The following is a 16,641-nucleotide window of genomic DNA, read 5'->3' on the forward strand; positions in this document are numbered from 1 at the left end:
ACTACAACGAGAGATATTTTCCTACATTCTTGGGTAGAAAGTGCATGTCCTTACTAAGAAACTTGCCAAGGACGTTCAACAGCAGTTGTTGGCTGGTGACACACTCAAGTTGTGCGTACACTGCTGGTGACATACCATGTTGCTTCATTCTGACAATGTTGTCTACATCACAATTTTTCATCATGCGCTTCTCAATATAAGAATGATGCAATGCTCAAGAAGTATTTCTTCATTTAGGATATTGCGGTACGTTGACCATAATACAATGACTACCTATTAGTTTTATTTGACCGTTATTGATTCAAAATGAGCAGACAATTAGCCGTTTACAACAGTAGGCCTATAAAGTAGGTTACAAGCTGTAAAATATCAAATGATACGTTCACCGACAGTGCAAAATCTACAAACGAAGTAAAGACGTCAAAAATGTTTTGACTTTATGAACAATTTTGACAAATCTTGACCGAACGCTACAATTTTGACAAAATTTTGACAAATTTGGACATGCCAAAAAAAACCGCCCTAGTAATAACACCATATCTGTAGTCATTGCTTTCATAGTAATCGAAGACGTTGCCGCAAACTGAGCGTCTACGGGGGCCGCGTGTGGAGATCCCCAACTATAGAGTTTGAGTTCCGAAGCTTTGTTTATATTTCGTGTCTTGCTAATAAAGAAACAGGTTCTCTGTATAGACGTTAATAAAAGTCTACCATGGGTGAACTATATCGCAGGGCTACAATACAATTTGCCCCATGACTGTAGTTAATACAATATTGATCATGTTAATCGATCGCTATGGCTATTCTAGGGTTGCTGTACGTACGGAATTTCCTGGACATGTCCGGAATTTCACCGTTTAAATTGCGTCCAGGAGGAAATTCTAAAATATGCCTAAATGTCCGGAATTTTGAAGACTTGAAATAGGATAATTCTTTTCATAAATCAACAAAAACGATATTATTTTTGGGCAGATTTATGCCACTTGAAATTTTTCTTCGTGCTGGGCGCGATTTAGTGTCACACTCTTTGATTCTAGCATGTGAACCACCGCCCTCGCAAAACATGCAATCAAAAAATAGATTACCCTGCATTTAGAGAAATAAGTCTCTAATTGTAATCGCAATTAAAGGAAAACGCTATATTCTTAGAGTCAGTTAAGACCGTTTAGATCAGTGGTTCCCAACCTTTTTCGCCTCATCGCCCCCTTTTCAAGCTCAACGCCGACCATCGCCCCCAGATTTTGCGAACCGAAAAATCGGTATACAATCATCGGCGGGTTGACTAAAAAAAAGGTCAACTTTTCGGCTCGTTGTCGAATATTACACTTTTGCAACTAAATTTCCATGGGTTGACTAAATAAAGGTCATTCCTACAACTTGACTCCAATATATAACCGTTGTAACGCGTCATCGCCCCCTTCGCTATTTTCGCCCCCTGTCTCCCCTTTGTCCATTTTCGCCCCCCTATCGCCCCCTGCGTCATTTTCGCCCTCTAGGCCGCCAAATCGCCCACGTTGGGAACAACTGGTTTAGATGCTTTAGTCAAAGATAGTGGCTCCAAATCTGGGGGTGTGTGCCCTTATTCTTGGGTTCACGAAGATGAGAAGGTGCTGACCGTTTTTCAATAAAGCTTATCGAATATTGAGCTGGGCCACGGAACATTGTTAAATTAGAAATGAAGTCGCGACCATACAAGGTTGAAAACCACAGGGTGTGCAACCTGCTGAAGCGGGACGGCATTTAAACTCATAAATAGTTTTATCGGTGTGACATGACATGACTTTAATGTGTATGATTACGTTCCTTGCATTTTCGAATTCATCTTCTTCCACCAGCTTATGATCATAGTGTCCTATAATATGATCATGTGGGCGGTGAGAGAATCAAAATTTTATAGTAATACACGGAAGAACCAATATTATAGACAGATTTAATTCACAAAATTTAACGACCAGATGCATATACAATTCAGATGTATATAGTATAAGCACCTCCCCAGAAGTTGCATCGATTACCCTGTGGTGGGCTCACGATCAGTATTTATTTATTTGGACGGGAGGTGGCCGAAAAAAATGTTGCTTGCATCTTGATCCGGATCGTGACCACCTCTGGTCGATTGACACAGCTGTGTCAGTGTGACGTCATATTGACAGACAATGTCCATTCTAAAATCCGCTAGTGGGCTCTAAAGAATGTCCGGAATTTGCTCCACAAAAATATGGTAACCCTATTCTAGGATTTCCATACGTCAGGAATTTCCCGGACATGTGCGGAATTTCACTGTAAAAACTGCGTCCGGGAGGAAATTCTAAACATGCCTAAATGTCCGGAATTTTGAAGGCTTGAAGTAGACTGAAAAGTTTTTCGTAAATCAACATAAACAATATTACTTTCAAGCAGATGTATGCTATTCGAAATTTTTCTTCGCGCTGCGCGTATATTGATTTTAACATGAGGACCAGGCAATGCCCTCGCAATAAATGCAATTAAAAATAGATATAAATAACCACGATTTACTGAAATAGGTCTAATTGTAATCGTAATTATAAGCTAAGAGTTAACTGTATATTCCTAGAGTTGGTTAGGGCCTGCAGTCACAGACAGTGGTTGCGAATCCTGGGGTCGTTTGATTTTATCTGGGGATCGGGAAGATGTTGGACGTATAATCAGTTTCCAAATGTGCCGTGAGTAAGTCTGGGCAAGATGCATTTTCTAGTAATCAGCTTATCAATTTTTTAGCTGGGCCACGGAACATTTCCAAATTGGAAATGAAGTCGCGACCATCAAAGGTTGGAAATCACCGGATGTGCAACCTGCTGGTGCATTTTATAGTATCTTAATATATGGAATAATAAATGTTATTGACAGAATTAATTCATAAAATTTAACAACCAGATGCATATAGTATAAGTGCCCAAGAAGTTACATCGATTATGGCGGGCCAAGGGTCAGTGCTTTTTTGGCGGAAGGGGGCTGAAAAAATGTTGTTTCGGACATGGCTACAACACACAATAAGATATCCGCACCGACCTAAGCCGAGCTGTCAAACACAATCCAGACAGGCCAGACACGGCCCGCCAGACGATTTCATCCGGCCCGCGAAGAAATCTATTACAGACTTTAGCCAGTAGCAATCACCAGAGCTCACATTACCGATGGCCCAATTCATGACCTATGTTTTACTCCATTCCGGTATGCAGTCGATGGGCAATGCTTTGCCAGTGTGACATTATATTGACAGACAATGAGTTCATAGCTCATTGTAAAACCCGCTAGTAGGCGGTAAAGAGTGTTCGGAAATCAGGCCACAAAAATATGGTAACCCAAGACCATGTTCGATAGACAAATCATTGCTAGTGTGACTTCATATTGACGGACAATGTCTTATACCTCATTTTAAAATCCGCTAGTGGGCGCAAAAGAGTGTCCGGAATTTACTTAACAAAAATATGGTAACCACAGGCTATTCGAACAGGTCGGGTACGTTTATTTACAGAACACAAACAGTTGCTCTGTCAAATGAATAAAACATATCACAACCATGACAAAAATTCCATGCTCCCGATATTTCCCATAGTCATAGGGGCAATGGTGCGATTGCTCGAATCCATTTCGAATACCGAATGAAATATTCTAGTAAGCTAAGGGAGTCGTTCTCTCGCGAAGAAACCTAAAGTGTTTCGGTGGACAGGGACGATTGGCTAATGATCTCATACATAGGTTACTCCGTAAGAAAACACTCGTCTATAGCATTTATCAATATTATGATAGCAATACAGCAGCGGTCAATTATCGATTCGCGCACTTCGACAATGAAATTTATCAATTTGTTCATGTGCTTTGACGCTGTCATCTTCGTGGATTACTGCATTCTTGCGTGATATCATTCTTCCATCACTTTCTCATTCACAGGTCGATCTTCAGTTCTGTGCTGCCGACTTCCGACTTGGGTAAATTCTTCCTCTTTGCTGGATCGACCCAGAGGCCGGATAAACTTACTGCAGGTAAAAACTAGGCAGAGTGTGGACTCGTACCCGCAGTCTGCACCCGGTGGTGTCGCGACCAACTCAGTTAACACAGTTTTCAGTTTCGTGTTTTAACGAATCGCTTTTCTGCGATATCGGTCGGTCAGTAGAAAACCTTAAATACGTAAAACCGCCAAAATGGGACATATATATAAAATCATGGCTTTGTTTCTATTACGCTGCAATGAATAATGGCGACAAATAAATAAATAAAAAAGAAAGGTAAAAAGAAGGGTACATTAGTAAACTCTCATAAATAGGCTTATCCTCTTGTTAGTGGCACACGCTCTTAAGCCAGCTTTTTACTTTGCCGCTCCATATTTATCGTTCCAGTGAGCGTAGAGAGTTTATTATTATTTGTTACAAAGGGTAGACATTGTAAGCAATCAGGAAAGCAATCACCGTATCAACCACTAATTTGTTTGAGCGTCGTTGCAATTGTATCTAAAGTTGATGACTTGGGGTGAAATCGCGTGTCACGCGTCAATGCTGAATTGAGTGAGGTAAGCTTCATTGTTACGTCACAAATACAAAATATGCCCCGAAGTAGACAAGACACCCAGCTAGCTAACTCTTCCAGTGACGGCTTGATGGAAAGCTGAGATTCGGAAGTAGATATAGCGACAGTAGCACTGAGTTCCGACACCGCCTGGCGGAACCACAACCGCAAGAGTGAGTGAAATGTGTTTTTTAAATTTGTTTTGCCGTGTAATTACGGAAGTGAAACGAGATAGCGCAACCGACTATATGGCGTAGTCGTTAAGTGATCAATCCCTGCTTACGTTCGATACGTAATACGGTGGGTTTGGACCCCATTAAGTACTCTTTTTCTGCGTTAACGTTATCGAGTTTCATTTTTCGTTCTTTCTCATACATTTGCTGGTGAGGCCGGATCCGGGTCGAAGCCAGATTTGTACTCTTTCATATACGGCCGGAGTACTGCATGGAGTAGCGTGCAGGATTTAACCCGATAAGTGGTTGTAATTATTCAGATGTGCAACCGCGGGACAAGCAGGAAGAGATCCTTATACAACGAAAAGCAAGCAAATATATTTTATACCAGCTGCAAGAACTTTTTGACCAAGTACATCAAAATCCTGCAAAAATTCCATGCGCTTCGCCCGATTTGCTGTCTCGGGGATTGTTAATTCTCAAGCCTTGCCAGATTTTAAAAAGATTCCATATCAGATTAGCGTACCCAATCTTGTTTTCGCAGCAAACTATTTCTGCCAAACTGATCTCGATATTAACTAGTGATCAAGCTAAACAGTACCCTTCAGCACTTTCGAGTTAATTACCTCTGTCCGGCGGATATAACGATGTGGTACGTAAGCTCAGTAAAAATGCTCACACTGGAACGCGAATAGAAAAAGTTTGGGAGACACTGATCTAACGAATGCCTGTAAATTAGGTGAGTGGAAACGAACCATCGAGCTTTCGAGTTGAAGTGTGTCTTTCAATCTCTGCGTTCCTTTGGTATCAATTTTCCAGTTCATGAGAGCCAGTACGTCTACAGAAAATATCATCAAGTCACGAAGAGCTGATACTTCACTTTCAGTTGCAGTCGTCTGTGACCAATCCATCACAAGAATTGGGATCTGAAACCGACAAGTATCAATGCTATATTTCGATTCGTACGGAGTATGTTCCGCGTCCAGAAAAACACACCACTGTGCTAGTGATTCAATTATTTGCCTTACCTAAGCCGAGGAAGACTAGTCTTCTAGAACAAGGGTAGGAAAACGTTATATTCTCAGGGCCGAATTTAACATCTGAATCCATTCGCGGACTAGGCCTATATTACAGTGAATTTTGGATTGTTAACCAAAACGAAATCGTTATTTGAGTATATAAGGATTCAAGACATGGAGATCATTCATTTCCAATCAAGGGAATGCTTGGCCCAGTCTGATGTCCACAGCAAGATAGGCTGATAAGGACGCAATGTCTATGTTTGAGACACGAACGAGACAAATGGACCTCTTTCGAGCGCGATCATTTACTGAGGAAATCATTTTTCGCTTTATTCTTGCAGCACCAGTGCTGGGAGACCATGCATTCGAGTTTTGATTCGGGTTGTCAAGAATTAATAAGAAAATTGACTCACCGTGACTTGGCTTTTCTTGCAGCTCATCACAAGACATTCTATCTTATCCTTCGACAGATCGCAGCTAAGAAATGACACTTCAATGCATTTCGTGGCCTTGACCACAGCTGTGACGCCGGAATACGCATCCAAAGGCATTGTGCGATCGCGGATGCACAAATCCACAAGCTGGATGAAAATGGGAGTGGTCAATTATATTTTGCAAGAATTTCGACACAAGTATGCTCATGCTCAGTAACAGAGCTTGCATTTGGGTATCAGATTTTAAATACGTGCAATAGAATGTGTAGGACTAATCAATAAGATTAGTTCTTATAAAACATTAATGCATAACATATACATTTATCCGTCCTTCAGAATAATAAGTCATGCATTTTTACATCACAACAACGTAGCCTATACTCATGACTTCACTTTCCACCCTCGCTATATAACAACAACAACAACAACAACAACAATAATAATCAAGGTTGAGACCCAGGGTTGGGATCAAGCATGCGGGTATAGGGCATACTGGTGTATTTTCAAACAATGCTACATATCTAATCGATTCAGTATAAAAACGCAACTCTAGGCAGGTTTTATGAATGTGAATGTGAATTCACTTGATTACGCGTATTCGCGTACGGTAATCAATCATTTCACCACACGAATTTTTCACCAGTATTTCTTTTAATCATGTGTACCTAATTTGAGGGCTCTGAATCCAAAACTGGCGGTATTTTTGTTGCAATTTTCTATGTAGTTACCTCCGAGTTGCTGTTGAAAGTATACCAAATATACTCAAAACACACCTTTCGTTTCGTAGTTTCAGTTTTGACGTGTCTTGGAAATTGCAACACTACTTGTAAACGAGGAGAAATGTAAGGCGTTACTAGTTCTACTTGAGTAGCAACGGTGATCACTGCGACCAAATTTGGTTCAAAGTAAATACGACGAATCAGTAACCGCCAGAATATGTAAAGTTTATTTTAATCTGAACTGTTGGCGTTACATCATGCAAAACACAAAGACTATTATTGAAACCATTTAAAAATATCCCTGGAAATTAACCAATGCTCATCTTTGGCTCTGCTCTAGAAAAGAAAACAAGGTATTTGGTGTGGGCCCAGCAAGGACCGTAACTGTCCCGCTCCAAACCCCCCAATTAAGGGTGGCGAGCTCGAAGGGGGTCCAAAATTATAATTATTTCGTAAATAAGCATAAATTACAGAGTTTATTTTTTAAATATATGCAACTTAAAAAAAATATTTAGTACTACGCGCGATTTAGTATTGCCAGATACCTGGAATATTGGGTATACCCCCCCCCCCCATACAAAGAAGAAATACGCATGACTTATGACCATTTCGGTGTTGGCCATTACCGCGCCACAACGAACCAAGACGAGTGAAGATACACCAATTTGAAATCGTGTGCGTCTTTTAGTTTAGTAAGCTATGTTTGGTTGATTTCAAAATCTTTTGACATAGCAGACAGGAGGTCACGAAACAACATCATGTAATGAAGTTTTTATACCGCACAAATATGTTTGATTATTATTTACGGGCCCTACAATTTCCAAGATACATCATTCAGCTCTACCGGAAAATCTGATTACGTGAGCAGAGAGAATAAAAAATTGATAGCAACATATGCAATTCCCAATCATACTGACCGATTCAATGTTGAATTATTGAAAATTTTCGCACTACGCGCGTTTAGGCGACGTAACGAGTCTTATTGACTAAACAGCACAGTAAATGTCGGTGATAAGTCGCGGCAAACACTACCAAGCTGTGTGCGACCCAAGATCAACGTTTTTTGGAGGGGCTGCCGAAGTTCTCCGTCGGTGCTGGGCCCAGCCACCTCGCCGTCCCAACAGATAGATTATGATTTCTATGCCTACACATTTCCCCAGTAACGATAACTGTGTACAATAGTATTCTTCATTGTTTCCAATGCATCTTTTCGAATGTCACATAACGTCGAGAAGAATCGAATGTCATAGAATCGATGCATATTGATTCTTATTGTGAAGCATCACGTAGGCTACTACAGGCTTCGTTTAAAGCTGTCAAAAAACAATCTCATTCATCTGGTTGCCAGGGCGATGCAAATGAAGGCATCCTGACAATAGCCCAAAACCATTCAGAAGAAAAATAGTTCAAAAACAGCTTTCTTCGATTCCGATGAAATGTGATGAAATGGTACAGCTCGGAAACAAATGCATACGAGTGTGAGAGAGTGAATGCTCATTGGCTTGCGCAACAAACGCTCGCGGTTTGCTCTACTTCTCACCTGCTCCTAGACCAGTGGTTCTCGACCTTTTTTTAGTCACGCCCCCATTTTTATAGTGTAAAATTTCGCACCCCCCTTATCGTCATATCACAAAATCCAACCGGGATGCTAGCAACCCCTACAGATTGTTTGATGGCACGGAAGGTTATGAGTGTTGATGAGAGAATTAAAAATATGAAATTTGGTATATATATAGAGAAACACGCGTGAAATGGAGGCAAATCGGGCAAATCAAATTTTTCCAGTTGACCGCTTCTTCGCGCCCCCCTTCAATGCTTTCACGTTCCCCCAAGGAGGCGGGCCCCCCAGGTTGAGTACCACTGTCCTAGACGGCATTGTTGCGTCACAATATCAAACTATGTTACAATGCAACATTAGAGGTTGATTTTGGGGGGTTCCATGACCACGAGCAGAACAAAATTTATATTTTCGTAATCAGTACCACGGTAGCTTTTGATTAATACCAATATATCAATTTTTGCGCTCGGCAAGCTGATCAAAAATTACCGTAAAATTGCCTTTGGCCAAATGGAAAGTGTGACGTAGGCCAATCGCAGTGTACCGTGAGATTTGCTTGTGCCGCACCATTGTAGGGCAGTATGGTCTGATCGTTTTGAAAAACTTATTAAATCGGCCGTTCACCGTTGTTATTTCAGCGTAAACACGCTTGAGGTGTATATGGTAATACATAAGACGTGTAGGTGGATGTGCATTTTTGTAGATTTTTGTTTCTATTCCCCAGTGACACTCCGTAAAGGGCCGTGGTTAAAGGTGAGGAACCACTGATTTCAGAAAATGAATAATGGCAGATTTTACAACTTACATATGCTTGATTTTTCATGCATGATGTCCCGAAATATTCCATCTTCTCCTTCGTCAAATCGCAGTTTGTGAAAATTACTCTCGAACATCTCGTGACACTGATAATAGCCGCAACCTCACCGTAGACATCTGATGACACCATTCCATCCTCAATTGATAGTTGATCAAGCTAAATAATATAATGTGATGTCTCGGATGAGATCAATTGAATCACATAATCCATTGCTAAAACGTTTGCAACGACTCCAGCATTTAATCAAAGTTTATAAAAAAACGAGCCGATGACATGATCATTATCTCTTGAACTCACTAAGGTGCGATTGATTTGACTTTAAGTAGAGGAGCCACTGAAATTGCAACCGCCAACTTGTAGTGCTGGGCAAATACATTTCCCGCATGCAACTGTAATGTATTTTCCATCTATACCTACTCTCAAATTTGGGTATGTAAAAGTTTCTTTCGTATAGCGTGGGTTTAAGGAGTGCTAATGTGATAAAAAAGACGCCAACTGAACTGACTCGTAAGTCTGGAGATCTGATTTCATCTGAACAAAAGTTCTGTTAAACGGCTTTAAGCATTCGTGTGTCGGGCGCCGTCGAGTTAGGATGTCTCATCAGGAATTCAGATAGTGACTCGCCTAATTGACTTCGCATAGTAGTATGACAAGTTTTTTTTTCGGATTTGACAATCTTGCCTGCCAAAGTCAAATTAAAATGTTTAAAAGCCATGCCTCGCGTTTACAATCCTCCTTTATATCAGATGCTCTCATCGCAATCGTTCCAGCGATAAATCGAAAATGTGGAAACCGCAACACCTATAACAAACTCTAAAGTAGTAGCTCCCAAAGTGGACGGCAGCGCATCCTGGGGGCGTTCGCGCAAGTGAAGGCAGCCTTGGCCCTGAAGTCGGCGCTGGCGGGGTTACTGGCCCTAACATTGAGCGGTGACAACAAATAGGGGCGGTGTAGGTTTAGAAGGCATCTGTTGTGTAGTGATAAAACGACTTATAAAAAAGCAACCAAATACGCAGTAAAATGCAAAATCAATTACGTCAAGTCAATTTACGGTCATCGGTCTATTCCAGTGGTTCTCAAACGCGGGCCAGTGAAGCATTTTGAGGGGGGCCGCGAAGCCTCTAAATTTGTAAAATGATTGACAGCCTGATTTTATTATATTTTTAATTAGGAAAAGCATGCGCCAGGTTCGCTTTATAATAGCAAAAACGGTAAGACTCACATCAATGAAATGGTCGTCTGAGATGAAAAATCCGGCTGTACAAACTCATTTTAATTGTCAGATTGCCAATAGCTTGCTGGTGCAAACATATTGCTGTTTAGAGATGTTTTGTTGGGGTTTGCGGAAAAATGAAATATCGGAGATAGCATGGTCGAAAAGGTCGAACTTCGAGAAATTTGCAAAACCATTTGGATTTGGAGTTGTCAGTTTCAGCAAATTAGTAAACGGTCGCTTGAAATAGAAATTCCTGAATTTTCTTCCGAGCCTGTCTCAATGAAGAAATTGAATCCTTGCCACGAAATACATTTTCTCCTCTGATATAACCACTAAATAATTTCAATATGAGATGCTAGAGAGAAATGATTATAGGCTGGACGTGATATGTTCATTAAAAACTCACACCGAAAGCAGTCGTCGGAAGCGTTACGCGTCAATATTTCATTCGTCACCAATATATCTTTGTGGAAATGGATTTCAGGCACTCACTCATTCACATCAATCAACGACACTGATTTTCAAGACAATAAATACAGCTGGAAAATTCCCTTCGAAATAATAAAATTCTACCCAATTTCTATATTGTGCTGGTATTTTCAAGAAAAATCATTTTGTGGCTGTTTATCACTAGTCTATACATTTACTATTAGCACACGACAGTTGACGGTTGCACGATAATTGAGAACGAAAACTTGAGGGGGTCCGCGGGGGCCGTGACGGTCCAAAAGGCGTCCACGAAGACAAAAAGGCTGAGAACCACTGGTCTATTCAATCAGCTGTGCCGGGAGAGTTGATTTGTACTTGACAATGAGGATCGTTTCCTTCCATGGACTGATTCACAGACGGCAGAATTTCTAAACAGTGTTGTTAGACATGCCAGTCCTGTTTTTTTTTCACCCAGATCTGGGTTTTTGAGCATCACCTGGGTTTCTGGGTGTTTGTCCTTGAAATCTGGGTTTTTCAACATCATGTTCATCAGGTCAATTTTACGCTCGAAAATTAATTATTAGATTAGTAAAATCACAATGTCGCAAACTGTACATACTTCAGTTCGCCAGTTGACGGTGGTTTCCGCTGTTATTGTAACGGCAGAGTCTTGAGAGAATGTTTCACTGCTGAAATGAGAGGCCTTGCGAAGCGATGGAGCTTCATTGGAAACTGTCGCAGAAAGTTACTGTATAGGGCAACTCATTGGAACTGTCGTCTCACAATTGAAAACGATCTAGGACTTGAATGCTAGTAGCAGTTGGTTATCGGAACATTCGAATATGCCCTGAAAGTCATGTTTGGCAATTTATTTTCGACTAAACATGCCTCTGCCGCATTATCACAGATGAAAGTGATTGTGCCAGGATTAATCAATCGAAAGCTAATTTCAGATTGGTCAAGTCACTGAAAATACCCGAAAATCACGCTCGGAGATTGGGAATGACATTGTTTGCAGTATTGGCGCCGCGCGCCGATAGTTTCATAGCAATGCGTCGAGAGAACAACGACATATTTTTGTAGGATTTGCAGTGTTTACAGAGCCAAATTTATTGTGTAAACTGTGGTAATTTCAATATCAAGGGCTAAAACTTAGTTCTATGACTGTATATGACTTATATGATCATGCATCAAAATCTACAACTATTATGACATGAAAACTCTGTAGGGTTGTTCAGAAATAACTTTCTTCTGGATTCCAGCCATTCACTGATTAAATTGTTAGGTTACCCTGGAAAACGCTGCACACCGAATTTGATTCAATTCTAACCTGTATAAGCCGCCACAGAGCCCATTCATTTTAGCACCTCATTCATTCTTTCGCTCATATAGTCGATGTAAACTACTTTTCTGTTGACGAAGTCACTGAAATCTGGCAATCTACTGCTTACAAAAAGTCTTAACTACGTTTCACCTTAGTTATGTTATATGGCAATAGGCTACCATACTTCAGTGTCTGATGACCTAAATCAAATACACTATAGTTACATTATCGCCCGTTGTACCAATTTTAACCTCGCCATTATTATTACTGTTGTTGCGTCATGTGTCGGCAGATTTTCGCGATCTACCGCTCTGTTGTTGGATCGGTTGATTGCAATCACCATATTAGCGAGCAGTCGTGATCTAGACCAGTGGTTCTCAACCTTTTTCACCTCGCGGACCGGTAAAATTTCAAAAAATGTCTGGTTGACCGGTGAACTTTCAAAACTGAAATGAAGTCAGAATGTGTCGTATGTAGCCTAACCGTATTTTGCAATTATATGGTGCTCAGTGACATTTAGAGGGTTTTTATCGTAATTGATTATCTACCTACAGGATGACATCCATGTGATTTTATGGTAGTCAGTCTGCTGAGTCGAGGTAAAATTGCCTTGTCCAGATAAACGTGCTACAGCCGAGAGTTGACACAGTTATTCGCGCCGAAGGCCGTGGGTTTAACCAACCATGCCAACTCGGATAATATAATTTTCTTCGACAATATCGTGAGAAGAAGCGTTTCGGAGTCAAACCAAGCACCTTGTCGTTCTACATTGCTCATTGCCCACTGCCACCAGACGAATAGGCTACTCTGGCAACTACGAATACAATGCGTGCCGCGAACAGCAACTATACCGGCCATCCGCTAATGCGGGCCGAAAAAGCACTTTGTCAGCCCACCCCAAATACGTTGGTCTTGGGCCCACACAGGGCGATAAGCCAAACTTCCGGGGGCTTCGCCCCTAGACCCTACAGTTGGGTGGATGTTTTCACCTGTACTGATGAGCACATTCATTCTACTCAATGTAAGCAGGGAGTTTATGTAGCTTAATCGCGCCAAGCGAAAATTATCGCTCATTCATGACTGAATTGGTTTTCTCGCTGCGGAATTTTTGGCACACCTTTCGGAGTCCCATGTTAGCCAAAACTTCATTATGTGTTGGACTGTTGGTGCGTCGTGGCGCGGTAATAGCTGACGCTGAAAGGCCTATTTGTATAAATAATGCGTATTTCTTGGAGAAGGGCATCTAATAAGAAAGACATTTGTGACACTAAATCGCGCAAAGCGCGAAAAGAAATTGAAAAATGTAGGAAATAGTTTCAAAAAAATACGCTATGTTTTATGTTAATTTGCAGAATAATTTTAGGCTCTTTTCAAGCTTGGCCCCCATCCAATTAGGCGGTTTGGGGCGCCCCAGTTACGGCCATGCATAAAATGAATGAATCGCAAACGAATGATCGCGCAAACTGCGCTGTTTAGCGACGCGTCAGCTCGTATCTGTTCTGTACTTGTCGCTCACATGTCGTCAAATGACACGGCTTGAACTATAAGTCAAATCGAACATGTTTCCAGCCCTAATGTTACCTCACGAAGTTCTGAATCAGTTTAAAATTTGATTTTTTATTTATTTTATCAATGGACAAGCCTTCAACATTGCATATTGAAATGAAGGTATAAAATTGTAATATACCTGACGGACCGGCAGGAATGTCGTCGCGGACCGGCACCGGTCCGCGGACCGGCGGTTGAGAACCACTGGTAAAGATGACAAACGACATGATACAATGGACAGTGCATTATGCATACCGATATATTCTCAGTCAAATATGCGAACCATGTACTATCATGCATCCCGATTTTCGCTGAATATCCACAACACCAACAAATCTGTACATTTCTTTTCCCTCGACCTCGACGATAGAGTTGTCATCCCAATGTACCAATCGAGTGTATGGTTCATCAGGTGTAAAATCCAAATCAAATGTCACCAAGGTATCGTTTTTCATTTTCAATATTTCCACCGCTGCATCTTGTCTGTGTCATAAAACAACGGTGTTAGGCCAGAGGAATCTATGGACAGTTACGCGTAGTCCATCCATGTTCGTGTATATGGTCAGGTAGCGACAACGTTTTCTCAATGGGCTGTGTGGGTACAACGTTTCAACAGGTAGCTGGATCAACTAGACCAAAAGTTTCCAACCGCGATTTATGTTGACCTGTCGAGTTACGAGATAGCACCCTCTTGCGGTGTGATTAACACGAAATCAGCCTTCAGCTCGCAGAGACACACCCTGGATTACATTATCTAATCGTAATCGAACTCGAGATTCACACACACACAGAGTCCCTGTTGACGATTTCAATCCGGAGTCACTGCTCACGATGTTTAGCTGGAGTCGTTATGTGGGAGTAGCGACATCCGACATATTCATCGCGTGAAAGATTGATAACGATGGTAATCGCCAAATACATAAAACCAGGTGAAACACTGCGGTCTCAGCGAAAAAGTTAGCAGGTTATGAACAACGGTACGCAGGGGTTGAGCGAGTTACGCAACCCGATTATGTCGAGGTCTGGATCACGATGCAAGTCTACATGAGAATCCGAACAATCTTGCAAAATCAAGGTGTGAACCCGTGAAAGGATTGTACTCGTGTGAGATTCATTTTTCTCAAGTTGGGTGGAGGCGGTTCATACTAAGATCGTGATACGTCCAATTATGGCTGCTTGTCTGTCCCCAAGTCATCTATGCCCACATTGAATGTACAGAGTCGGCGCATGATGATACTTGAGAACATGAATTTGTTTTCCATGATGTTTGTACACCGACACATTGTTTGTACACCTCGTTTACGCGAATACTTGTGAACAATCGTGACGTACTTGGTGTGATGGTGTATGCATTGGCATTTTCCATGGAGACAAAACATGGGCTGTAACATGTTTACTTGAATATTGGTCGTTGGTTCATGAGTGAATATCCGGATCCGGTCAATACACTTTCTCAGATTAGTGATCCGGTTTCAGCTGACTGGAGCGACATGTATTGACCAGTAAAGACACAATATAGTAAACAGACCCGAGGAAACTCGCAAATAACCCGGAGTTGTTAGGGCGATGGAGAACATAAATTCATCCGCTTTCCGAACGCCATTATCCGTGTACCAAAGTCGAGGAGGTGTTTTATTCAGACATTTTGACTCTGGAACATCCAAAGCACGAACCCGAACATCACGTACATATCGGAAACCCGTTTATTCACCAATTCTGGAAACATACATATCGATGTACAACAGCACATTGTTATTGCATGCGAGTAACCAACGATTTTGATGGATGCATCAGAGCAACTGAATATTTGATTACACAAATGTGTGGAGTCGTTGTTGGTGTATATTTAGTCACCGTCTGTTGTAACAATATACAAAAATATCAAATTGTCGGTGTGGTTGTCAGTTTTAAAAACGAAAATGGTATTATTACCTAGGGAAAAGATAGATTTCCAAGTGAAAACGGTATTGGTACTCAGGTAAATGACAGTTTTCCAAGCGAAAAGGATTTGTTACCCAGGGAGAAAATATATTTCCAAAAGAAAATGATTAGTTACTCTAGGTAAAAGTATTTTTCCAAGTGAAAATGGTTTGTTAGTATGGTTAAACGCCAGATCTCCAAAGGAAAATGATATTTTTACTCAGGTAAACGGTGGATCGTCAAGTGAAAATGGTTTGTTGCTCAGGGAAAAAATATATTTCCAAGTGAAAAAGGTTTGTTACCCAGAGAAAAAATATATTTCCAAGTGAAAAAGGGTTTGGTACTCAAGGGAAAAATATATTTCTAAACGAAAATAGTTTGCTACTCTAGGAAAAAATATATTTCCAAACGAAAACGATATTTTTACTAGGGTAAGAGGCGTGTGCTCAGTGTCGTTGGTCTTGTTAAACGTAGTTGTCCAGTTGTACAATATACTTGTCGTGAGTCTACAATTAAGAAGGGAGAGAATGAAAACACTATTATGAGTGTCACAAGGTTGTTGTATGTAGATTTGACAGTAACCCTATCATTCGCATATGACAAACACAATCATGACCGCGAATACATGTAACTAACTTGTTCGGTCTCGATCAATGCAAAAGAGATGATTCGTTTTTGAAACCGTAGCGAAGACCTCATGTAAATCTATGCGATAGACTTCTATCTCCTTACATTCAGTCGTGTCGTGTCCATTTTAATACGGGCCCCACATGTATGCCATGCACACACCAACACCGTAAACAGAAGTCGATGATTTTGATTAATAAAAATATATCTTGATTACATCGGAATGTCTATGCTGCAGAAAGTAAATACTTTTATGGTGTTACGTGTTTAATGAAAGCGATTGGTTACAAGTACATTTTTGGCGGAATAAAATTTATTTTTCTGTATGTG

General features: G+C 40.9%; 2 protein-coding genes across 3 annotated transcripts in view; one reads left to right on the forward strand and one right to left on the reverse strand.

The window, feature by feature from the left end:
- Positions 1-11,141, reverse strand: part of LOC145450971 (uncharacterized) — a 33,084-nt gene extending 21,943 nt beyond the window's left edge. Inside the window, exons 1-3 of one of the 2 annotated variants that reach the window (XM_080329467.1) lie at positions 9,236-9,539; positions 6,133-6,300; positions 5,453-5,623 (exon numbers count right to left, since the gene is read on the reverse strand). In XM_080329467.1, the coding sequence (XP_080185593.1) occupies positions 5,453-5,623; positions 6,133-6,300; positions 9,236-9,376 (480 nt within the window). In that variant the 5' untranslated portion in view covers positions 9,377-9,539. Of the gene's footprint in view, positions 1-5,452; positions 5,624-6,132; positions 6,301-9,235 lie in introns of both variants that reach the window. The other variant, XM_080329468.1, reaches the window with a different exon arrangement.
- Positions 1-15,362, forward strand: part of LOC145450963 (4-galactosyl-N-acetylglucosaminide 3-alpha-L-fucosyltransferase FUT5-like) — a 263,546-nt gene extending 248,184 nt beyond the window's left edge. The window contains exon 6 of the mRNA XM_080329458.1: positions 15,241-15,362. Coding sequence (XP_080185584.1) covers positions 15,241-15,244 — 4 coding nt within the window. The 3' untranslated portion in view covers positions 15,245-15,362. The remainder of the gene's footprint in view (positions 1-15,240) is intronic.
- The last annotated feature ends 1,279 nt before the right edge of the window (positions 15,363-16,641 follow it).

Source organism: Botryllus schlosseri, chromosome 11, assembly GCF_051294905.1.
Source record: "Botryllus schlosseri isolate E-star chromosome 11, Bs_hap1, whole genome shotgun sequence".
Lineage (NCBI taxonomy): Eukaryota > Metazoa > Chordata > Ascidiacea > Stolidobranchia > Styelidae > Botryllus > Botryllus schlosseri.